At 44.1% G+C, this 26397-nt stretch overlaps 1 protein-coding gene across 2 annotated transcripts in view; it reads left to right on the top strand.

The window, feature by feature from the left end:
- The window catches only part of Nr5a2 (nuclear receptor subfamily 5 group A member 2), a 95486-nt gene extending 71758 nt beyond the window's left edge, over window positions 1-23728 (top strand). For both annotated transcript variants that reach the window (XM_090341460.1, XM_090341459.1), the window contains exon 7: window positions 23066-23728. In XM_090341460.1, coding sequence (XP_090197586.1) covers window positions 23066-23313 — 248 coding nt within the window. In that variant the 3' untranslated portion in view covers window positions 23314-23728. The remainder of the gene's footprint in view (window positions 1-23065) is intronic.
- Window positions 23729-26397: the final 2669 nt, after the last annotated feature.

The raw sequence follows: 26397 nt of genomic DNA, 5'->3' as shown, positions 1-26397 counted from the left end.
ATTCAGGGCCTAGACATTGCGTATTAACTTAATTACTCAAGACGTGAGCCACAGCTCTATTTCTGCTTTTGGCTTGTTAGTTGGAGATAAGACTTTTGCCAGACTTCTCTCTCTGGGCTGGCTTTTGAACCATGATCCCAGAACTCAGCCTCCTGAGTCGTTAGGAATGCAGACACGAGCCATAGACGCCTGGCTAATCAGTTATTTTCTTTTGGGCCATTCAGTGGCCATTCAGAAACCAAAATAATCATGAGCTCATTTTTCCTGCCTAGCAAGTCCACAGATCTGAGTACACACACACACACACACACACACACACACACGCACACACACACACAGAGCAGAAAAATCCTACTCCCCTTACTTAGTCTGCACACCTTGCTTTGGAAGTGTTATAAAAGGTTCAAAAGGGCTGATCAGTAGGAGAACTCGCCCCACGCTGTGTGGCTGACCATGAGCCTCACGAGAAGTGGTTCCATGGCATGTGGGTGACGGTCCCTCCTGAGGCGGGACGTGATGTTTGCTTTGTTGCAGCCTGCTGCTCCATGCAATTGCATGGTGTCACACACTCAGGATCGCGGCTTGCTGACTGTGCACCTCGCTGAATCTGTCCCCAAATACATGGGGTAAATGCGTCCCTGTGAAGGCAGACACGTGAAATGAATGCCTCCGACCGTTGCTTAGCAATTAGCATGGAATCTCCACCTTCACATTTTATATAGGATATTCTCATTTAGAGGAACTGTATACCCTTGGCAAATACAGGCACATGTGTCTTCATATGAATGCTTTGCCCATGTGTCTGCAGCCAGGCAAATAACGTTTCCTAACATTTCCATAATCATTTGAAATTCAGAACGAATTGATTAGCATTCAGGAGATGGCCTGGCTCAATATTTACACCATAGAGGTTTGGCAGAAGCAAATGATGGCCCATAAAGTTGATGCTTGTCTTAATTAAATGCGGTAGAATAGGTGTAGTGTACAGTGTGTGTGTGTGTGTGTGTGTGTGTGTGTGTGTGTGTGTTTCAATAAGCAAAGCAGCTAAGCTCTGGCCAGATATAATTCATTTTGGAGTTCTAAGTTGGAACTTAATCAATACATATTTACAGCCATGGAAGAAATGATTACCATTTGTTATCTGCTGGCACAAGATGATAACTGCCTAAATAGAACTTATTTAAGCATATTTCTGGGAGGCTTGTACGTAAAATGTTTGGTGTTAATATTAAGATTGTCACGTTGCTAACCACAGCTGTTTAGGGAGATGATTTTTCAGAGCCGTGTTGGTCTGGCATGTGGAGACTGGGAAGTGAGGAAGAGAAAGGAGGATCCGCACATGCGCAGGCTGACACCTTGCCTTGCTTAGGCGGAGCCAGCTGCTCTGTGAAAATCCCACAATGACGTCTGTGCGTGGTGTCTCATGTCTGTAATCTTAGCTACTCAGGAGGCTGAGATTTGAGGATGGAGGGTAAAAGCCAGCCCAGGTCCTAAAGAACTTGAGACTCTTATCTCCAATTAACCACTAGGGGTAGGGAATGAAGTCGACACATAGCCAGCCGGAGTGAGCGGTCAGCATAATCCTGTCCACTACTGGACTCCAGATAGCCAAGCACCTTAACTCTGTGCCAGAATGGACCGTCAAAGCTTCCTTCCCGCTTACAGCTAGCCTCAGAAAAAAAACAATATTGGGTTCTAACTGGATTTGGTTAAGAGTCAAATTCGGAACAGACGCATCCAGGTCAGGCAGTGAGGACAAATCCAAGGCCATTCATCATCCCACAGAGTTCTGAGTGCTCGCTCTGCAGACGCCCGCGTCAGTCAGGGTAGACACTCAAAACATTCAGCCTGGCCACAAGGAGGAAGACGCCTGCTGACCTTGTGGGGACACCCAGCAGACAGAGAAAACGACACCTGCCACCACCAACTCTGCGTGTGCCTCACGGTGTATGTGTGCCTGTCCTGGGGCTTAAACGCTGGACCTGGATGCTGTCCCTGAGCTTTTTTGCTTAAGGCTAGTAGTGCTAAACTACTTTTAGCCACAGTGCCACTTCTGGTTTTCTGGTGGTTAATTAAGAGAGGAGAGTGTCATAAACTTTCCTGGCTTGGACTGGCTTCAAACAGCGATCCCCGAATTTCAGCCTCCTGAGTAGCTGGGATTGTGCAGATATAAGCCCGGCAGGAAAACTTCACTTATGTCTGTGCAAATCATTTCAATGAAGGCCGCTTAAGGAGAAACGATCTCTTAGAAATAATTTTTAGTGTGTAGATTGTATGAAAAAGCACTCATGTCATAAAACTGGTATGTTTTACAATTTATTTTTAATAACTGCTGTGTGTGTGTGTGTGTGTGTGTGTGTGTGTGTGTGTGTGTGTGTGTGTGTGTGTGTTCTAGTCATGGATCTTGAACTCAGGGTCTTGGTGCTGTCCCTGAGCTTCTTTTGCTCAAGGTTAGCACTCTACTACTTGAGCCACAACTCCACTTCCAGCTTTTTCTGAGTACTTTATTGGAGATAAGAGTCTCATGGAATTTCCTTTCCCTGGCTTACTTTGAACCGTGATCCTCGGATATCAGCCTCCTCAGTAGCTGGGATTACAGACATGAGCCAGCAATAACTGATAATTCAGTACTAAGTCCCTAATTGGAAATTAAGTGATTTGCATATATCGTAAATTAAACAAAAGAATAGTTGTGAGGAGTGGAGAAAATCTGGACTTTGGTAAGAGGACTGTGCATATCTCAGTTCTGTTTACCAGGGAGGCGATTCGGGGTAATTGTTTGAGTTCTGTGAGCTCAGGAAAGAGTAGGTGGGCTGTAAAGATAACAAACATGGATACTACCCATGTGATACAGCACGATGGAGCTGTTAGTGATAATTAACATGGCAAACGTATTAACTGAATAAATTTTGTTCTGGGTGTGTGTGTGTACATTGGGGCTTGAGTTCAGGGACTTGCTTTTGCTACTTGTGGCTGCCACTCTACTACTTAAGCCACGGCTTCATGTCATTGTTTTCTCTGGTTAATCAGCGATCAAAATGTCATGAACTCTTCTTCCCTCGCTAGCTAGGAGCACGGGTCATTGGATCTCAGCCCCCAGATCTGCAATGATCTGCATTTCCTAGTTGAGGAGTGCGCTTGGAAGTTTTATCATTGCAAATTACTTTTCCTTCACCTCGGCCTGCTGCTGCCTTCATCAGTTTTCTTCTTGGAAGAAGCACCTGGTGTCCAAAGTTTTGTTCTCTTTACTCATCTTTTATTATGAACAGAACCTGACCATTGGTCAGAGGTTCCAAGCCCGGATTTCTGAAAGATTCTCCATTCTTTATTTCAGCTTCAGACTCAGGAGGAATAGATTCATTATTCTGGGAGAAGAAAGACTGGCTCCTAAAACATGAACTTGTGTCTACTTTGCCAGTCTTTAAGAATACAAAAAAAAAAGGGTGCCGGGCATGGTGGCTCACGCCTGTAATCCTAACTGCTCAGGAGGCTCAGATCTGAGGATCGCAGTTCAAAGCCAGCACAGGCACTAAAGACCAGAAGACTCTTATCTCCAGTTTATAAAACCAGAGTGGCTCAAGGGGTAGGGCAGTAGCCTTGAGCTGAAGAGCTCAGGGACAGCACCCAAGCCCAGCACCTAGGCCCAGAGTTCAAGTCCCATGACCACCACCAACAACAAAAAGAATACCAAAATGGTTGACCATAAAGTCTTGAGTATGTCCATAATACTTATCAGGATAGAGTATTTTGTTTTGTTTTTTTAACAATTTCTTCTATGAGTTTTTTTTTTAAGTTGTTATTGTTGGCCACAATAAAATGATGAGATAAATTGGATCACCACATGCATTGGCATGGGTCCAAGACAGTCCAAATCAAAGGGCTTGGAGCAGGGATACTGTAACAGTGTAGATTCTAATTATAACTTCAGGGAAATTCCTCTCTCAAAGAGGTAGCAGCAGAGACTTATTCTTGTCTTACAAAAGAATAAGGATTTAAGGATTTAAAAACATCTTAGTTTGTGCTTCTTGCTCTTAGGTGACATTTTCCAGATTTCTGTTTTGCTTCCTGTTGCCTGGACTCTTTAAGAACACAGCAACCTAAGCCTCTGCTTCCATTCACCTTGCCATCTTATTCTAGAATGCACCCCACTATGTATTGATTCCATCTCCAGTTGACGGATATTTATTACAAACAATGTTTAAAGAACATGGTTTTTTTTTTCTTTAGTTCTTCCTCTCTGTCTTTCTCTGACATATTGTTGGGCAATCATTTTAAATTCTAGAAATTTCCAACTCGTTCTCCAAAATGGCTGTACCAAATCACACCCAAATACAGAGTAAATGAAAGCATCCATTTCTCCCTGTCACCATCAGTACTGTAATTTAATAGCTGCCATTGTTCTGTTTTAATTTGTCTTTCTGATTACCAAGGAGATTGAGCATCTTTTTATCTATTTCTGCCAAATGCCTGGTCATATCCTGTGCCTTTCCTTATTGATTCCAAGGGCTCTCTTCCATGATAGAATAAAACTGTGGACAGATAGAGTCATGTGGCCTTTGTATTCACTATGTATTTTACTTCACAAAAGTATTCACCAATAGTTTACATGACTTTTTGTCTTTAGTAAATCCTTCCCAATCTTCAAAATCCTAACATACATCTCTCATAATATACATTCCTCTATAGTTTTTTTTCCAAATATATTAAGCATTGCTTTTTGGTCTTTTTGCACTTAATATGCTTAGCAGATTTTGTTGTTTTGTCTTGTTGTTTTTTTGTCAGGCATGGTGCTTGAATTCAGGGTCTGGGCACTGTCCCTGACCTCTTTTGCTCAAGGCTAGTGCTCTACCACTTGAGCCATATTACCACTTCTGATTTTCTAGTCTCACAGTCTTTAGTGCCTGGCTTGGATTTGAACTGTGATCCTCAGATCTCAGCCTCCTGAGTAACTAGAATTACAGGCATGAGCCACTGGCAGGCCCCGCCTTAGCAATTATTTTTGTGTGTGGTTTGAGGAGGGGATCTAGGTTTGTTTTTCTTCATAGGTGGTCAACTGTAAATGTTCTGTTAGCTGAATAGCTTGTTTTCACTGCTATTATTGATGCCAGTTGTTTTATATACTCCAAATTTGTGCATATGCCAATTTCTTTCTGACCTTTTATTATATTCCGTTGGCCCATTCGATTAACTCAGGGCAAGTCCCACATGTTCTAAGCACTATTATAATATGCCTTGATATCTAGTTGCTATCTTTCTATGAAAATAGTCTTAATTATTCTTAGACTTTCACTTGCCCATATCAATTTTAGATTTGGTTTGTTGTCATTCCCCAAATAACCACCTTGGGAATTGGAGGTGGTGGTAATTGTCATCTGGGGCTTGAACTCAGGGCCTAGGCACTGTCCCTAAGGTTTTGTGCTCAAGGTTGCACTCTTATTACTTTGAGCCACAGCACCACTTTCAGTAGTTAATGGGAAATAAGAGTCTTAGGGACTTTCCTGCCAAAGTTGGCTTTGAACCATGGGCCTCAGGTCTCAGACTCCTAAGTAAGTATGATTACAGGTGTGAGCCACCAGCACCAGGCCCCACCTTGATGGAGTGACATCATCTCTAGAGATGAGTTTGAGGAAAGTGTTTTCACTGGGTTGAGTCCTTCACACATTCATGAACATAGCTTATCTTTCCATCAGCCAGAGTTCTTCAGTCTCCCTCACTAAAGCCAGCTCATCTTCACAGAGGCACTGCATGGCATCTATTATTCATTTTTTTTTTTGCCAGTCCTGAGCTTAAGCTCAGGGCCTGAGCACTATCCTTGGATTTTTCTCAAGGCTAGAGCTCTACCACTTGAGCCTTAGCACCACTTCTGGCTTCTTCTAAGTATGTGGTACCAAGGAATTGAACTCGGGTCTTCATGCATGCTAGGCAAGCACTCTACCACTAGGCCAAACTCCCGGCCCTCATTTTTTTTTTACCAGATACTTCACAGGGTTTGTTATAGTGCAGGCTTTTTTCCAAATTGGTTAGGATTCATGTAAATCAATATTTTATATTGAGTTATTTGAAATGACTTGTTATACTTTTATCTTGGACCTTCCATGTAAGCATAGTCTGAAATCAGATCTGTCTGATGCCTTTCTAGTTTTGTCCTATTTTCTCAAGTAGAGAGTATTGGCTAAGGCTATCACTGCAGGTGTTCTACCTTCATAGGACTAATTCTAAAGTCCCACAAATGGATATGTTTTTGTCTTTACCCTCCTCAACAACATGAGAAACACGGATGATCTTGAATATTGTTGATCCAGGTATTTTTTTTTAATTTTTGCTTGCTATTTCAGCAAATCTTCCTCTTCGTGAGTTTGCTCCATTCTAGCTCTTTGAGTTGGACATTATTTTAATCTACTTCCATGCATAGACTTCAGTTTTTAGTCATTTTTATTTTTATTTTTTTATTTATTTATTTATGTATTGCCAGTCCTGGGCTTGAGATCAGGGCCTGAACACTGTCCTTGGACTTTCTCAAGGCTAGAGCTCTACCACTTGAGACTCAGCACCACTTCCGGCTTTTTTCTATGTATGTGGTACCAAGGAATCGAACTCAGGTCTTCATGCATATAGGCAAACACTTTTAACCATTAGGCTAAACTCCCGGCCCTTAGTTATTTTTATTTTATGACAACAATTAGAGTTAGAAAGCTGCTGCCTGACACAGCCATGGCTTTGTCCGCAGGCTTTTTGGTTCAAGAGGCATGAGGGCTACTTCTGGGCCATGCAAGCCACTCCACAGAACTCTAAGGGGCGCCACTCACATTACTGGTGTGTCAGGATTGTCCCTTGTTTTGTGATAGGTACCCAAATGGCCCCATCTGGTGACCCAGACTCAGCTCCAAATAATTTGTGATCTTTTTTGTTTGAATGTGGTTTTTAAATCATGATTTGATTCCAAACAGATTTTTACTATTTTGTTATTTGGGGCTATAAAGTGTATTGTGAGATTATCCATAGTATAAAGACTGTGTTGTGACGTTCAGTTCACTGTGTGTGTGTGTGTGTGTGTGTGTGTGTGTGTGTGTGTGTACGTGTGCATGAGTGCCTACATACACGTGTGCCAATCGTAGGGCTTGAACTCAGAGCCTGTGCTCTGTCCCTTGGTTGTTCAAAGCTAGTGCTCTACCACTTGGGCCACAGTTCCATTTCCAGCCCTCTTTTTGTTGTTGTTGTATGAGTAGGTGTTTGAAGATGGGAGTCTCACTAACTTCAAACCATATTTACATCTCGCTCTCTTGAGTAGCTAAGATTACAGGCATGAGCTACCAGCACCTGCCTCATTTAACTTTGTTGTGCTATACAATGTATTTGTTAGGTGTCAATTTTTCCTTCTATAATTCTTTATTTATTTATTCATTTTTTGGCAGCTCTAGGGCATAAACTCAGGGCGTAGGTACTATCTCTGAGCTCTTTTGCTGAAGGCTAGCACTCTTACCACTTTGAGCCACAGTTCCATTTCTAGCTCCCTGCTCCTTCTAGCATTCTTAATAAAAGCATTCTTTTTTCTGGTAGATTATCATATCATAATGCCCTTTTGTTATCCCTTTTCATATTTTTCTGTGAAAAGTCTACTTTCTCAGATATGAAGTTTCATAAGCTGTTTAAAATTGACATTGGTGTTTTTCCCAAAATTTCTCTCTTTTTTTTTTAACCCTTCTTCTGTTGATGTCTTAGGACTCTATGATATAACATCACATAGCTATATTTTGTTTTGATTTTCTTTAATCTATAATCTCTTTGATCATTGATCACTATTGATTTTGAGTAAGATGGGAACAAAATCTTACTTTGTTCCCAGTTTGCCCCATGGCAACATCTTGCGTAACCATAATCAATGTAGGCTGGGCACTGGTGGCACACTGCTGCAATCCTACTTATGGGAGGCTGAGATCTGAGAATCAGGATTCAAAGCTAGCCTGGGCAGAAAAGTTCCCATGAAACTCTTATCTCCAACTAACCACTAGAAACCCAGAAGTTGAACTGTGGCTCAAAGTGGTAGAGCACTAGCCTTCAGTAAAAGAGTTCAGGGACAGTGCCCAGATCCTGAGTTCCAGCCCCACAACCAGGGGAAAAACAAACAATGGCAAATGATGTTCGTGCCATCCATTCAGTGTTGTGAAGTGTTACTGTTATTAAGTTGTATGTTTCATCATGCCATTCCTCTATGGATACCTTGGCCCTCTGACAGTCACTAATTTATTCTCTGTCTTTTTAATTATGTAAATATTATTGTGATTATGTAAATACAATTGCAAGGCACATGGTGATGGATTTTTTTTTAATTCAGCAATGGTCCCAGGATGCATCCCTGTGTATATTGTATATCGGTAGTTTCCCTCTCTCTCTCCCTTTCTCTCTCTCTCACTCACTCTCTTTCTTCTGACTGTGTAGTATTCCGTGGGATGGAGTGTACTGGAGTTGAAGTTGTTGCCTGTTGACATTCGCATTCTTTTCCTGGTAGCAGAGTTCTAAATCAAGCTCCATGAATGTCACCCACAGACCAGTGCAGGACACATTTCCTGTGTGGTGATCGATGCCCGTTGGTATGTTTGTTGGTTTTAGGGTAAACAAATGTGTACAGCAGCCTTTTTTTCTCCTTGTCTTTGTGTGTGTGTGGAAATGTTTTACCTTTGCTCTTATCTTGGGAAATAATTGAGTTACTGAACTTCAGTTGATAGCATGTTTTTCCGAGCACTGTGGAGGTGATCAGAGGTTTTCAGATTTGCCTCTGTGACAGAAGTCAAGGCCATTGAGGCTTCTGCTTTCCAATTTCTCCAAAAACAAAAATAAACAAACAAAAAAACATCGTGGAAGTCTAGATGTCTGCCAGCTATGTAAAGCATTTCTGCACTGGAATATTTTCTCCTCTTCTCCTTCCTCTTATGTGTCTTCTTTTTCTTCTTCTTCCACTTTCTTCAGTTATTCCAATCCATTCAAGCTCCAGGTAGTAAAAAGGCAATCAAAGGGCCAGGCGTGATGGTACATGCTTACAAACCCAGCTACTCCAGATCTGAGGATCATGGTTCAAAGCCGGCCTAGGCAGTAGACTTCTATCTCCAATAAACTATCCCCCCCCTGCCAAAAAAAGCCAGAAGTGGAGCTGTGGCTCAACTGGTAGGTATTAGCCTTAATCAAAAAGCAGCTCAGAGGCAGAGACCAGGCCCTGAGTTCAAGCCCCAGGACTGGCACCAAAATAAAATGAAGAATCTCAGTTCAAATCCTAGTAACCACAGCAATGTCAAAGGCAAACAGAAATCAAATTTCTAATTAAAGAGTCTGAACTATTATCTTGTCCTGTTTGCTGTGTACTTTGTGGAAGAAACACAAAATGTTACCTTTTGTAGAAGGAGTTAACAGGTAAGCCATCACCTGCTTGTTTATATGGCCTCACCCTGGCGTGAAGGCAGACACAATCTGGTGAGCTAGTCAGGAACATCCATATTTAATGTCTCTGTACTATTGCAGTAAAAGTCTGGAGGATGGTCGGCACCACTTAAAAATATGACAGGCTGTTAAATAATTAATACATTTGATGGGGGAGAGTTTCCACCAGTGCTCAGAGCTCTAGTAATTAATGGACTGATTACGAGAGGCTCATAAAATAGCTTAAACACTAAAAGCACTGCATAGTTGTAATTGTTTTAGCATTAACCGTATGTGTGTGTGTGTGTGTGTGAATAAGAGTGAGAAAGAGATCACAAATTATCACACCCATAAAAACTTAAGACCTTGCTAAAGCCCTATATTCCCACCGTATCTCTAATCACACAAGAGAATTACCCATGAGTCACAGGTGCCTCTGGAAAGGCCAGAAATTGCTTCGAATGCAAACTCTTTCAGCTTGGTTACCTTTTATGACCCAATAACTAAAATCCTCTTAGGGTTCTGTGCTTCCTTCCATGGCATTGAGATTTTCAGATTTCACAGCAGCTGTGCTTGTCTGATTGACTGGAGTACGCTCTGTCTCTGTGTCTCTGTGTCTATCTGTCTCCCTCCCACCCCCTTTTCTCACTTGGAGAGAAGGCCTGGTTGCTCTGACTGCCAGCCAGCTCGCTCCCCTGTCACGCTGGCCTCCTCCTGTAGACAGTGAAGCATCATCTTGTGTCCTTTAACTCTACCCTGGACAGTCAGTCGCTCAGGACTTACGGGGTGATTGGAGGACGGTCTTTTTAGAGAAGGCTGTGGATTTCTACCCGTTGTTAAGATTATACCATGATGTACTGCCAGAGCACCGTTCGCCCTCTGATTTTCTGCCTCCCGTGAAACATTGTGCTTTCCTTTTCTATTGATGTATCAACTATAATAGTTACAAGCAGCTACAGCAAAATCAATAGCAAGCGTTCATTACTGTGTACATCACAGAGAGAGCCCGCGCCGCCCGCCCCGCCCGGCCCATCTGCTCGCCAGGGGTGGGGAGCCTGGTTTTTCCCAGGCTGACTTGGAAAAATCAAGGAAGGCAGGGAATTCCCAACACAGAGAACTTAAAAAAAAGTAGGTTATATTCTAAGTGGGAGCTTAGAACCAGGGGGTAGGCAGAAGCAGCACTTCCCAGTATGCATCCAGACGCAGACACAGCATGTTCCGGCCTGAAGCAGCTGCTTAGGCGTCTGACAGCTGCCATGAGTCCTGGAAGTGACAGCCAAGTCACATGTTGTCCCACTCTTTTTGTTTGTTTGTTTTTACCAGTTCTGGTGCTTGAATTCAGGGCCTGGTCACCATCCTTGGGTTTGTTCCAAGGCTAGAGCTCTACCACTTGAACCATAGCACCATTTTTGGGCTTCTCCTCTGTATGTGGTACCAAGGAACCGAACCCTGGTCCTCATGCATGCTAGGCAAGCACCCTACTACTAGGCCAAACTCCTGGCCCCATGTTGTCCCAATCTTAACAAGTCTCCAAAGGCCTTGGTCCCTGTATGTGCAAGTTCCTTCAGCCTTCCTGCTAGGTGGGGAGGGAGCGAGAGAGACTTGCAATCATTCCTTCATTCGTTTTAGCATCCGTTCCTTGTGCCTAGGGATTCATTTCTGCTGTGCCCACATACCAATGCAGTGTATCTTGATCACGCCCCCCACCCCCTCCCGCTCCCTCCCAGGTTCACACGTGAACACATTTTTGACCCTGTTCTCTGTCCCCCTCCTTCCTTTTCTTCCTCCCTCTCCCATACACTTCAAGAGTTTGGATTTGAAGCAGGGAGTAGCTCTGTGTGACTGAGAGTGTCCGTGCATCAAAGCCACCCACAGTAAGATTGTGTAACTCGTCCTGGAGCTCTGGGTCCATGTGGGCCACAGACAGAGAAGACCCCTCTCTAGAGCAAAGCCTGACAGGTTCTGAGTCTGCGCCAGTGAAACCTCAGTCCCACACACCTCCCAGGCTCCAGTATGACCTCGGGTCTACACGGGGTTCCTTCCTTCTGACTCCAGAGTCCCATGAGAGCCCGGGTCCAGTCTCCAGGACACAAGAGGAGACAGAAAGGGAGGAGGGAGAGAAAATCCTTTAACATATTGCAGTCTAAGATCTCCTGTGCTGCCTGGGAGAACGCTCTGTCGTCCTCGACTGGCATGGAAGCAGTATGGCATGGAAGGTGCAGACTGGCAGGAAGTGGAAGAGGGCGCCATGGACACAGGGGCTTTCCAGCCTGATGACCCAGGCCCAGCAGGTCACCCTGGGGGAAATCCAGAATGACGGCAGATTTGCCATCAGCCTAGATGGCTGCCTGCCAGACACATTGGTAACTCCCACATACACGAGCAATAGGTGTTGGAGGCTTTGAACGTAAGAATCCTGGGCTGGGAATGGGAGTCATGGCTTAGTGGGAGAGTGCTTGCCTAGCATGCAGGAAGCCCTGGGTTCGATTCCCCAGTACTACATAAACAGAAAAAAAGCCAGAAGTAGCACTGTGGCCCAAGTGGTAGAGTGCTAGCCTTGAGCAAAAGAAGCTCCGGGACAGTGCCTAGGCCCTGAGTTCAAATATGAGGACTGGCCAAAAAAAAAAAGAATTGTAAACTCAGCACTGTTGGCTCATACCCACTCAGCAGGCTGAAATCTGAGGATTGCCTTTCAAAGCCAATCTGAGCAGGAAAGTTCCAATTAGCCACCAAAAGTCTGGAAGTGGGGGCCGGGAGTTTGGCCTAGTGGTAGAGTGCTTGCCTAGCATGCACAAAGACCCAGGTTCAATTCCTTGGTACCACATACATAGAAAAAAGCCGGAAGTGGTGCTGAGGCTCAAGTGGTAGAGCTCTAGCCTTGAGAAAGTCCAAGGACAGAGTTCATGCCCTGAGCTCAAGCCCAGGACTGGCAAAAAAAAAGTCTGGAAGTGGACCTGTGGCTCAAGTGATAGAGCATTAACCTTGAGCAGGGACAGTATCCAGGTCCTGAGTTCAAATCCCAGGACAGCGGGTACACACACACACACACACACACACGCACACACACACTTGGAATGGTAAAAGAATACACCTTAAGGAGAACAAGAGTAAATAGTAAATGAATAGAGAAAGATAAGGAAACAAGGAATAGAAGGGAGGCTAGTAAAAACAAATCACAAACTGCAGTAACAGCCAGTACAATAATTATTTTATTCCCTAATTATTTAAGAAGTGTTCTTCCTAATAAGGAAAGGACAAAAAGATACATGTCAAGACAATTATTCTGAATTACATGAGCATGAATGCCTCTGTTGTTTCTTAAATTGTTATAAAACTAATGCGGGTTATTCCAGAAATAACTATTAGATCTTTGTATGTTATTTTCATTCATCGATGGGAGCCTAAACTTGGAGAAGTATACTGTAGACAAGTGCCTCAAGAATCTTGCAGGAACTGGGTCTTGAACTCAGCCTGGGCACTGTCTCTGAGCTTTATATGCTCCAGGCTGGTGTTCAACCATTTGAGCCAGAGCACCACTTCCAGTTTTCCAGCGATTCACTGGAGATAAGAGTCTCAGAGACTTTCTTGCCCTGGCTGGTTTCAAACTGAGATCCTCAAGTCTCAGTCTTCTGAGTAGCTAGGATTACAGGCAGGAGCCACCATTATTACACAGCACTGTTAACCACTATGTGAGCATCGTGAAGTATTCCTTTTAGAACCCGGCAGCTGAATGTTCCCTTAATTCCCTTGATCTTGGGAAGTCACAGGCCCACGAGGCAGTGACCTGAACCCTGAGCCATGAGCCCTGAGCCAGCTGCCCTCAAGGAGCCCAAGCAGGCCGGCCTCCTGTTGGCATTTGCAGCGCATGCCAGTGAGTCAGAATGTAGAAAGCTGCCCCTGGTTTTCTGAGAGTAGAGGCGAAGGTCAATGCTGAATCCAGACAATCCAACAATCTAACTTAAGCAGTCATTTAAACCTCCACTTCAGCCAGAGAGCTCGGCTCCCCTCTGCCTTCCACAGGGATCTTTGACATGAGTGGTTTTGCGGAGGCAGCCTGGCCCTCGTGGGAAGTGTCTGGCATGCCCTGAGTGGCTAGGCCGGAAATCTCCAGGGGACAGTGCAGATCCTGCAGGACTTCCTGCACCTGCGCACAGGGGTGGTGAGAGCTGACCCCTGTCCCGTCTTATATGACTGTTAAAATACACTGGAGACCTGTCCTAACTGCAGGGGCTTGTGACCAATAGTGTTTACTTTCCGATGCATTTCCCTCCCTCTCTCCCTCCCTCCCTCCCTTCCTTATAAGAGGTGCAGCCCTGGGGTTTGAACTTAGTGAATTTAAGGCCCCACACTTACATACCTTATAATTGCTCTCCCCCTGTTTTTGTTGTCATCGTTGTTTTTTGTTTTGCCCATTATTTTGGAGATAAGAGTCATGTGAACTTTTCTTCCCGGCCTGACTACAGTCCTCCAGATCTCAGCCTCCCGAGTAGATAAGTGTACAGGCACGAGCTCCCGGTGCCCAGCTTGCCTTGTTTCATGCTTTTTTATATCGACTTGAACATAATGTATTTCAGTCTTTCAAAATGGATCCTGTTTGTTCTTCCAAAACACAGATGTGCTGTGTTCATATCTAGGTGTCTGTTGAAATGAGTCAAATCAGAGTTTGGACTGCAGTTTACACAGTAGCACATTTACCCAGCCAAGATTGTATCCCCAGGATGCGAGGTGAGGGAAAGAAGTTAAAGTGTTGGAAACTGTGGTACCCGCCTCTAATCCTAGCGTGCAGAGGAGGAGGCAGGGAGACCTGGAGACTGAGGCCTGCCTTGGCAACATCGTGAGTTAGAAGTGAGACTGGGTGGCTTCGGAAGGACCAGTCTCAAAAACAAGGGACAGAAGAAGGAAGAAGCAAGATGACTGGAAGGTATGGCTCCCCTGCCTCCAGGCACAAACCTCCAAGCACCCCTGCCTGGCTCGAAAGTCCCTGGAGGACCATGCTGGCATGGAGTAGGCAGCAATGCAAAATACTGTTCTGGACAGGACGTTGAATGCCACTGTGTCTCTGCCTATTGCCGTTTGGGACAGGGCTTTCCAGGGTTCTGCTTCCATCTCTGGTGGCCTCCGCCTCCTTCTCCTCCCTGTCTACTTCCTGCTGAGCCCAGACCCTCACAGCCCCCTGAGAGCCACAGGAGAGACCCCGGCCGCCCCTGCCAGTTTGTGGCTAGGAACAAAGCCTGTGGTTATCCCGATTGCCCCGTGGCCTTTGGACTATCATGAGTTTTAAAAGCAGAGGATTTCTGTAAAATGCTGAATTATGAAGCAGTATTGATTGTACGGGGGTTGGGGGTAATATCTAGAAGATGCCATTCTTTGTCTCTTAAACTTGCTGTGTTTCTCAAGTCAGTTATTCTCACTAGATAGCACCTTGTCTACCCTATGCATGAACATTATATTCTCAAATATTGCCCTTTTCCTTCTTCAAAATAATCTCTCTGGACGTCAATAGAGCACAGCCAAAAAGCTGAGAAAGTTGAACTGAAGTGGGCTCTTAGTCACATGCACTCAAAATAAGATTTTAATTGGCCAAGCTAATATTTGATCCAAGTTCATAAAAGTTTGAAATCAAGTAATTAAATGCAAATACGGTCTTCATCCCAAAGATGATAAGAATGCCTTTAAGCAAATATTTTTTTAACAAGAACTGTTGGACAGCGCTCTCTTGTAAATTTTATCAGACCTGAGGCACTTTCCTTCTTTCGATTAGCCAGGAAGCTGGATTTATCCCGAGGCAAAGCAGACATCTAGTCCAGGCTAAATTCAACAACTGGAGCTTAAATGTGGCTTAATATATCCCCACTTGGATCTGCCTGTTTAATTCCCTTTCATATGATAACGTTGGTTTATTCATGGTCTTGCCTTGCCACCTGAACAAACCCAACCTCATATCTTATTCTAAGAAAATATGAAAACTTTGAGAGGGAAAAAAAAACACCCACAAATTCCTCCATGGAAATCAGATGTAAACTTCTGGTTCTAAAACTGAGGGTGTGACCACAAGCGTGGAAGAAAGATCTTTACTCAGATGGAAGGAGGCGACCTATGAGAGTACTTGTTTCTTGCTCTGGATGGACGGACAGATGGTCTTTCATTAAAGGAAAAGTCTTGTAGCTACAGATCTGAGACTCATGGGTGACATGTTACAAATCCAGTGTGTGGGGGGTGTGTTTGTGTGCGTGTGTGCATGTGCACACACAGGTGCACGTGCCACTACTGGGGCTTGAATCCTGGTCCTGGTTCCCTGTCCCTTCAGTTTTCCTCTCAAGGCTGGGACTCTACCACTTGAGCCACAACTCCACTTCTAGGCTTTTGCTGGTTAATTAGGGGTAAGAGTCGTATGGATTTTTCTGCCCGGGCTGGCTTTGAACGTCAGTCTTTTCTCAACCCTCCTGAGCAGGTCAGATGGCAGGTACCCACACCTAAAGCAAGGGGAGATGATGAGGGATAGAGATGATGACATGCTGATGGGAATTTTTCTGAGAAATCTGTTGCCCAAGTTATTTATTAGTTGAGCACTGTGTGAGGCACAGGTCAGGTGATGGGGGGGCGAGCAGGAGAGAAGATCAAATCTCTGCTATAGAGCTGCATTAGCAGGACAGAGCTGTGGCATGAGGAATCTGCAGTATGCAGTGGTAAGGATGCATAGCTTCAGGGAAGAGGAAATGCGAAACTTTGCTTCTTGTGTCTAGAAACATGACAAATGGAATCTCCTCCCAGACGGGATCCTAAGACTTATCCTGCTATCATTGGCTTATTTTATTTAACATTATTGTCATTAAGGTTAATCCCTGGTGAGTAGTGTCCTTGCTTTTACACACACACACACACACTCACGCATGCCCGCACGCACGCATGCATGCACATGGTTGTCAAGCACATCCATTCATAGATGGATTCAATTTCTGGCCCATTTCAAGTAATGCTGCAGCAAGCATAAGCCTCAGAAATCTCCATACTGCAATGCCTCCGTGGGTGATTTTCTGAGACGGGATTGCACTCTATCATCCACCCTGGCCTCAGACTTGCACTTTTTCTGATTTAATTGACCCCTGGAGTAGCAAAGTTAGCAGGCCTGCATCACCACCCCTGACCTTACTGCGTTGTATTTTTAGAGGAAAAAAAAAATAGAAACTAAAGAGTGGTTTGAGAGTAGCCTGGGGCTTCTTTGGGAAGGGTGGCCTGCAGCCTTGTTTGAAGAAAGTGAGAACACGAGTTTTCCACAACAGTAAAGAACCTTTCAGAATGAAAGGACAGCAGGTGACAAGGTCCTGAGACAGAAGCAAATTTGGTGTGTAGATGAAGCAGCAGGAAAGCCCATAGGAGTAAGTGAAATGGAGAGGCTTGATGTCGGGGTCAGCCCAGGAAGAGAGGCATCAGTTGGTCATCGTGCAGAGAATTCTGATTTTCAGATACATTTTAAGGACACATTTAGAGTCTGTGTGCTCCCATAGTCAAGCACAGAAGCTAGGGATGTATTCAGCAGTGGTGGTGCTCTCCCATCACCACAGAGCATCAGGGTCTACCATGATGGGTGTCTCCCATCACCACAGAGCATCAGGGTCTACCTCCAGCATGCTTATTAAAGTGACTGTGTACCTTCGAGCCATCTAGGAGATAGCGGTGTTGGCTTCCTGCTCTGCTGACGGAAGGCGGGGCTGAAGCTGGCTGGGTCACTGGCCCAAGTCTGGATTTCACTACCATCGCCTCCGGAGTCTTTGAACTCCAGTATTTCGCCACAAGATCAAGTAGTTTTCATACTTGTTTTATCAATGTCACTTTTTCCTTAAGCAGATTATGTATAGAAAGAAGTCAAAAAGCCAGGGCTTACACGTGTAATCCTAGCTACTCAAGAAGCTGAGATGTGAGGATCACAGTTCAAAGCCAGCCCGAGGAATGAAAGTCTGAGAAACTCTTATCTCCAAAACCCCCAGAAAACCAGAAGTGGTGCTGTGGCTCAAGGGGTAGAGCCATAGCCTTGAGCTAAAGAGCTCAGGGACAGCACCCAGGCCCAGAGTTCAAGCCCCAAGCCAAAGAAAGAAAGAAAAAAGGAAGGGAGGGAGAGAGAGAGAAAGCATGTGTGAGGGAGAAAGGGAGGGAGGGAAAGAAGGAAGGAAGAATTCTAAGGTCGATGACTGTGTTTGCTTCTCGGCCCTGTGGAAAGGGGACATAGTCTAGGGAGGGTCTCCAGGCCCATTCTGGCGCCTCCCACTCTGTCTTGTGCTCCTTTTGTTGTGACTGCCGTTACCATTTCATGTCTTAAACGTCTGTGGTATTTAATGTCTTAAAAGTTTCCAGATCAAAGTTACATGCCAGTGTAAATGAGGATAGTAGCGTCTTTCATTCAAGACCTCTCAAGCTTGTTCAATCACCGTTGGTGTGATTTAGGACCATTGGATTAGGCAGCATGTTCCGTTCTCCACCTCGAGCAGGTGTCAGATGCTCCCTGCCCCGCAGCCCACTCCAGGGGTGTAGATCTCCAGAACTGGAAACCCCAGGCCCTGCTGGGAGGGGATCCCCGCGGAGGTGTTCAGAGCTGTTCATAAACTCAGGATCACTATTTAATTAGTTTATAATAGCATTTGTGCTCTCCCCCTACCAAAAGCATTAAATTAGACAATATTTTGCCCTTTGACTGATACCAAGTCATTTCCTGGATCTTACTGACTGCAGCCTCCTTGCTTCTACATGGCTTTTGTTTCTATGTGTATGTACTGAATTTGAACTCTGGATCTGTGTACCGTCCCTTAGCTTTTTCACTCAAGGCCAGTGCTCTGCACTTGAGCCACAGCCCTACTTCTGGTTCATGGGAGATTAGAGTCCCATTCTTCATTTACTGGAAATGGAGGAGAGCGTGAATGTAGGCCTCTGAATCTTCAGAGAACACTGGAATTCTGAGCAGCACAGAGAAGTCTGCGTTGTAATCTATGCAAGAAGACCTAAGGGTTGACTCTCCAATGAAGAGGGGGGAAAGTCGAGCACCCTGCTGGGAGCTCTCCCTCACCATGGTGCAGCCTCAGAGTCGGAGTTGCTAATGAGTCCCTCCGTGAGTAGTGCAGAATAGATGATGGGGAAGAGATTGATGAGGACGGGAACCTGATGTTCGTCATCATCCAACTGTAGGGCCAGCCAGGCATCAAACTCACGCCCGTAATCCCCCTGGCTCAGGATGCTGAGATCTGAGAACTGAGGTTCAAAACCAGCCACCGTCTGAAAGACTCTTATCACCAGTTTATAAGCAGAAAGTCAGAAGTAAGCCTGGGGCTCACACCAGGAATCTTAGCTATTCAGGATGCTGAGTCAATCTGAAGATCACAGTTCGAAACCCGACTAGATAGGAAAATCTGTGAGATTCTTATCTCCGATAAACCAGCAAAAAGCCAGAAATCAAGCAGTGGCTGTACCGGAAGAGCCCTAGCCTTGAGCAGAAAAGCTCGGGGACAGCGTCCGGGCTCCTCAGCTCAAAACCCAAGCTTGGCATCAAAAGAATGGAAAAGAAAATAGAGCTATGGCCCAAGTGGCAGTAACACCAGCCTTGAGTGAAAATGCTAAGCCAAGAGAAAGCATGTGGTCCTGAGTTCAAGCCCTGGTACCAACATACATACATACGCACACACACACACACACACACACACACACACACACACACACACACACATTACAGTGAAACAGAACATAACGTGATCTACATAGGCAAATTTGGATCCAGATATTAAATACCACAGGAGTGGTGGGAATTTGCATCTTACACCAATCAGCCCGAGTTCCCCGGGTGTGTGCGTGGCAGGGAGAGGGGTCCTCTCTACAAAGAGCAATGCTACTGAATACCAAGCTGTGCAAAGGCATGTATTTTTGTTTGTCAGTTGTGGGTCTTGGACTCTGGGCCTGGGTGTTGCCCCTGAGCTCTTCTGCTCAAGGCTACCACCCTACCACTTGAGCCACAGCATCACTTCCTGTTTTCTGGTGGTTAATTGGAGATAAGAGTCTCACTGTCTTTAGTGCTGGGGCTGGCTTTGAACTACGATCCTCAGATCTGAGCCTCCTGAGTAGCTGGGATTACAAGGCCTTAGCCACCAGCTCCAGCTTCACCAGCATGTGTTTTGAGAATTCTAGAATCGTTTGTCCACAGAATATCTCTTGGGTAGCTGGAGGTCAGCCCATCTGACTGTCTAACGCTCTGGCTCCTGCAGTAGAGAAGTTCTGGATTCAGAGTGTAAACCGCCAGTTATCACTGAGGGTGGAGGATTGAGGTGAGTGAAAATAGACAAGATTTTACATTTCATTTCCATGAAATGAACTTGAACACCTGGAAAAAAAAAAAAAGATCCCAAATCTACAGGAGATAGAATTGTCTATGTTTTCGCATGTAAGATCTTGGTTGGTTTGAGGTTTTTGTGCAGAGCGCGTCAGTTTTGGGGTTTTTTTGTTTGTTTTTGTTTGTTTTTTACCAGTCCTGGGCTTGAGCTCAGGGCCTGAGCACTGTCTTTGGACTTCCTCAAGGCTAGAGCTCTACCATTTGAGCCTCAGCATCATTTCTAGCTTTTTTCTAAGTATGTGGTACTGGGAAATCGAACCCAGGTCTTCATGCATGCTAGGCAAGCACTCTACCACTAGGCCAAACTCCTGGCCCAGCATGTCAGTTTTTAAATCCCTAAAGAATTCTTCACAGGATGCTATGACATAAATACAAATGTGTGAATATGGGTTTCATGTGTGTGCTAGGTCCTGACCTTTTGCTCAAGGCTGGCACTCTACTGCTTGAGTCACAGCTCTACCTCTGGCCTTTTGGTGGTTAGTTGCAGATAAGGGTCTCACAACTGTTCCTGCCCAGCCTGAGTCTGAACCACGATCCACAAATCTCAGCCTCCTAAGCAGCTAGGATTACAGGCATGAGACATTACCCCTGCTAAAATATTTTATTTCAGAAAGAGATCTGTTATGCAACAAATTTTGGAAAGCTTTTAATTAGAAAAATAAGATTGGCATAAGATAATATAACACCTCATTTCATGATGATAGATCTGTAGATCTTGAACAAGTATTACACCGATATAGTACAAACAGTAAATAGAATTTTTCTTTCTCTTGTCATTAGTATATACTAATTATACAAGGGCTTTCCTGATGATATTTCCATACATGCATGTACATAATAATTTGAAGATTTTAAATCACTCTGGCCTGGGGGCATGGCTCAAGTGGTAAAGTACCTGCTGAGTAATCACAAGGGCCTAAATTCAAACCCCAGTACTGCCTCTCCCCACCTACCAGCCCAAAAAAAGATCACTCTATAATAATAGTATGGTGAATAAAACAGAACATATTATCTGTCCTTTAAGAAGAAAGGTTCATAAGTAGCTTTCTACAAAAGGCCATTATTCTCCTATGTTAATATTTTCCGCTGTTCAAATTCCTACAGGTAACTCATGAATCTCTGTCACGATTGTTAGCTTTTCTTTCTCAGGAGAGTCTATCCCTTCAGCATAAAATAATCCTCCCATTTCAGAACTTCCACCATTCAAATGAAATTACTGTAAGACGAGTCTGGAGGGGTTTCTGTCATTCTGAGGTACAACATATTGAAGATATTTCTGCTATTTACATTTTATCATTTTGAACCAACTCTAGATCTACAGCCATACTTGTAAATATTTTTAAGCAATGTAAACTCAGGTATAAAATATATCAGAAAAGGTTGATGGAGAATACTTTCTTGTCATGTGCTACACAGACAAATATACAAAATCACCTGACCACAAGAAGACACTGGGCTCCCTGTGGGGAAGCATGTCTGTCTGTCTGTCTGTACAACTCATTCATATTTTTGTGTCTCTCCATTCTCAATGGCAAATGTAAGGCATTAGAAACAGTAGGAGGGACAGAACCTATATACAAGTTCATTCACCTAAAATCCCTAACGTGAGTTATTGTAATAACCATTAATTTCCATTTAGAGCAATTTAACCTTCCATTCATATAAGGTGGCTATCTTGAAATCTCTTTTTTTTTCCAGTAAGAAAATAAAGAGTGAGGCCGGGAGTTTGGCCTAGTGGTTAAAGTGCTTGCCTAGCATGCACGAAGACCCGGGTTCAATTCCTTGGTACCACATACATAGAAAAAAAAGCCATTAGTGGAGCTGTGGCTCAAGTGGTAGAGTACTGGCCTGAAGCAACAAAGCTCAGGGACAGCATCCAGCAGGCCTTGAGTTCAAGCCCCAGGACTGGCACTAAAGAAAAAGAAAAGGATGAGGGTGGCTGCATCTGTTTACTTTCTGTGCAGGGATGTATATAAACACACATGTGTATATTTTTTCCAGAAGCTTCTGCATACACATTGTCTAAAAGTTGTGTAGTTAACATAAACTCCGGAACATATATAGAGAGAGATATAGATATATTTATATATGTACATAAATATATATATATTTTCCAGAGCTGGGGACTGAACTCAGGGCCTTGCATTTGCCAGGCAAGGGCTCTTCCCCTGAGCTAAATCCCCAGCCCCTCTTTTTTTTTTAACCAGTCCTGGGCTTGAACTCAGGGCCTGGATGCTGTCCCTGAGCATTTTGCTTAAGGCTAGCACTCTGCCGCTTGAGCCACAGCACTACTTTCAGCTTTTTCTGAGTATGTGGTACTAAGGAATCGAACTCTGGTCTCCATGCATGCTAGGCAAGCACTCTACCACTAAGCCAAACTTCTGGCCCCAGAAGAGATATTATAACCTTCCATTTTTGCCTTTCCTATTGTCCATGTTGTATATCTGTCTGTCTGTCTATCTTTTTGATTCTAGGTCTTCCTCTCTCTCATTCAGTATTTATAAGGACCTTTAGGGCAGATGCCTTCAAAATAACGGGACGATTCCTGGAAGTTAGCAAGAAAGAAGAAATAGTCCAATCCTAATGACACGAGCACAAGACAAAACAAAGAGCCAGACTTGAGAAGTCCACTCTCGGGTGAAAGGGCGCAGGCACCCCTGCTTGCACTCTGCCTAAAGGACAAGGCTTTCATTTGATAAAGATCATTAGTCCCCGAGATATATATTTGAGAGAGTTCTCGGGAGCTGAGATTCTCCTGGCAGCTACTGGAGTGTGCCAGATGGTTCATTAACATGGGCAAGACAAGTGAAAGGCTTTCAGAATCATTTAGAAAATGTCAAACAGAAACAAGAACCCTGTCACTTTTTATTAGAATTAACTACATCATACCCTGGACACAGATTTCACCTTGGGTCAGAAAAATTAATACAGAATTATATGAGTTGTGTAATATACTGGGTTAAGATAGGTCTTTCTCCAGGGACTCATTTGCTAGCAATATATTATGATCCGTGGACTTTCGGAATCCTCAACCCTTTCCCTTTGTGCCATCGGAAAAAGACTTGACCTTGCTCACCGACCACTGGTGGCTAATGGATTGGAGGTCTAGCAGAATTTCAGCAAGAGAGTCTTGTAAATCTCCTTTGTGGTGGTGGTGGCGGGAGGCCTGGGTGGAGTGGGGCTCACTGCCTAGTCCACAGAACGGGACACAGCCACGGGCAGGGTACACCTACCGCGGGCCACGGGAGTTGAGCTGCCACTGAAATATGTGTGTGTTTGTTTTGAATGTAGATGTGAAGAGCCTGGAGAACTTCCAGCTGGTGGAGGGGGTGCACGAGCAGGTCAACAACGCCCTGCTGGAATACACCTCGTGCAACTACCCCCAGCACGCGCAGAAATTCCCGCAGCTCCTCCTCCTCCTCCCCGAAATCCGGCAGATCAGCATCCAGGCAGAGGATTACCTGTACTTCAAGCACCTGAATGGGGACGTGCCCTACAACAACCTTCTCATCGAGATGCTGCATGCCAAGAGAGCCTAAGTGCACCCCGAGCAGCTCGGCTTCCAGAACAAAACAAGACAGAAAAAGATAGAGACAGAGACAGAGATCGGGGGAAGGAAAAGAAGAACCTGAAGTGGGTAGAGGGGAAAAAAAAAAATACTCTGAACTGCTCCAAGCAACACAAATTAAAAAAACAAACCAAAAAAAACCCCCACAAACTTGGTGTAAAGAGATTGAATTTAGAAAGGCATTCTAATCCAAATAATAAATAGCAGACAAATGATGTATCAGGGTATTTGTATGGCAAACTGTGAATGAAAAGCTACCCGTCCCCACAGAAGTCAAATGAAAGACAGCACCACAGAGTGGACTCGAACTCATGAAGAAATTCCACACCCTATCCAAATAACACACACACACACACACACACACACACACACACACACACACACAGCAGTTCCCATGTATTTAACACTGATCGCTACCGCTAGGAAGAAATTGAAGAACTAATCTGTGTCACTCATTCGGTTTATGCATCGAGGAATTAGAACATCCAGAATTCCTCCATGGTGCAGCCAGGAGATTTCTCATCAAGGCACCATTGGCATCTACCCTGCCAGCCCCTGTTACCTGGAAGTCCCGGCACCTTCTACCCCATAGTCACCAAACCTCTCTGGACATGTCCAGCCGTCCTCAGTAGCTCCATTGAATCAAGTCTGAATGTCCACCTCTTGGATCTGCAAACAGCTCGTAAGAGCAGCCTATAAATAATACGTCGCTTGCCATTCTAAATGCGTTCTGAAGTTTTGTTTTGTTGTGTGTTCGTATTTTTTTAAGCAGGCAGTATCCCTCTTCTGTCTTACGTGCATTCATTAAAATGAAGGGAAATGATGACGAAATTTTAAAACAAATGCTCCCTAGCTAGAGCAGTGAGACCTTATTTCCGCTACTGTTGCTAAATTGTGGCTTTGATATTCCTGGATTTCATGAGAATTCCTGGCCATCAAGACTTGCATATTAGACACATCTGTCTTTTTTAAGTCCTCAAGATTGGTAAGTTCATTTAGAAAAGAAATTATTCAACATGTTTTTGCTGGGCTGGCAAATAGTCACAGTTCTACGTCGTTGAGCAACCAATCATTGAAGAAGCATGTTTAGCAATGGGAAGCAAACAAATGATGAGCTTTGTCAATCGTTGGACCCAGAAGTTCATTCTAGTTGTATCAAGTGTCTCCTAATTGCTCTTCCTTCTATTGCGTATGACCTGGAGTGTTGGAGGCGATCGACATCCTTCCGAAAGGGGGAGCAAGAGGGTAGTTCTGACCTTCTCAAGTCGTCCACCAAAGTCTACTGTAGAACAAACATCGCAAGCAAATCATCACAGCCTCTAAACACCAGTCAGTATTATACACAGGTCTGGAAAGCTTGCCTTCTGTTGCCATTCCCAAAAGGAGCTATGCACATGTGAATCCACATTGGTTTAAAATAAAGTGTTAATACTTTAAAGTCAAATAAAATATTGTGTTTACATTCCTTAGGTCCTGGGAGGGAGGGGGTGTGGGGAGGGGCAGAGGAGAACCACAATCTTACAAACTAGCAAAAAAACAAAAAAAAACAAAAAAAACCCCAGTAATCTCTTTAATGTTATTTTTCTTGATCGGTAATTATTGTATGTCGTGAGACACTAAAATCAAAACCAGGAATTTCATTTAGACTGCATTATTTGAGATGATCTACAGAACAATCGCTTGTAGAAACTGTAAAAAAAAAAAAAGTTAAAGGATCTCCTCATCTCTGAATTTTTTTCCATAACTATTTCTGGCTTTTGAATAGTTTATTTATATTGTATATCATAGTTTCAACTGTAGACAATTATGATGCTAATTTATTGTTCCTCGGGTTTTTTTTGCCTTTGTATAACATATAACCAAGACAGGAGAAACCAAATATGGGTGTTTACTCTAGCATGTCTTCACGTTAGTGGAACTCTGTTCCAGGACATAGAAGGGTCTTAATGAATGAAAATCAGCCACTTGATTAAACGTCTGTAAATCTTCACCATTCTTACTGTAGTTTATTTAATATCTATTGTAAATTATGCGACTTATAGCTTTCTCTGTGCGCGATTAAATTAAACCAGGAGGAGTCTTAACCTGGTTTCCCATTAATGCGTTGTAAGTTATATACCAAAGATATTAGTTATCATTCAGTGTGTACAAAGAGGATTATTTTGTATTTTTTTTACTCACCTTTTATATTTGTCCACGTGAAGGGTACACTGGTAAACTGGGCATTGGTTGCTGCTAAGCTTCAGTAGCCCATGTTGTGAAAAATCACCAAGCACAGCTCAGATCCAAGGCCTTGGGAGAAGGGCAGCAACCTCTTCGTCTCACATGCGAGAGGGCGTTGGTTATAGAACGTGGACGGGAGAGCTGCCGATGGTTCATAGGATTCTGTCTAGCCCATGGGTGGGATCATGATGGCTTTAGAAGGATGTTTATTTGGAAGATTCTACATTGCAAAATATATATATATATATATTCATGTTCCCATTTTAAATATACAATAGACCCTACTGAATATTAAAATCTAAAATACAAAAAAATGTCAGTTATCCATCTGTCATCTTCCCAACCGCCCCTGAGAGCAGTAAGAAAGAGGAAGAGTCACAATGGTGTCACCAGTGACCGAGGTAGCACAGGAGAGTTGGGGCCTGGAGCAGGCCCGGTCTGCATGGCATCTGGGGCGGGCAGGACATTTCTCCCATTTCTCCTGCTCGTAGCCCATTTCTCAGCCATCAGCCGAATCAGTCATGGGGATTTTTGTCATAAAAGCAGACAGGTAGAAAGACCTTTCAGTTTTGCTTTGTTTGGTTTATTATAGTTGATCTGTATTTGTAAACAGAAGCCTGTGATGTCTGAACATTCGTGCTCCAGATCTTTGCAGCAACCATGGACTTGAATCCGTGCCCTGCTCCCAGTGTGAAATCAGTTACTTGTTGATGTTTTCCTCCTGTATCCGTGAAATCGCATATTGTCATGTCAGTTCTTGCCAGGAACTTCTCAACAACATGAATGGTTTTTTCTTTCCTCCAGTATTTCAATAAATATTGATATGCCCAGC

This window comes from Megascapheus bottae, chromosome 10, assembly GCF_031878675.1.
Source record: "Megascapheus bottae isolate mThoBot1 chromosome 10, mThoBot2.hap1, whole genome shotgun sequence".
Classification (NCBI taxonomy): Eukaryota; Metazoa; Chordata; class Mammalia; order Rodentia; family Geomyidae; genus Megascapheus; species Megascapheus bottae.
Note: the sequence above shows the minus strand (reverse complement) of the source record. Positions and strands in the feature narration are given on the sequence as shown.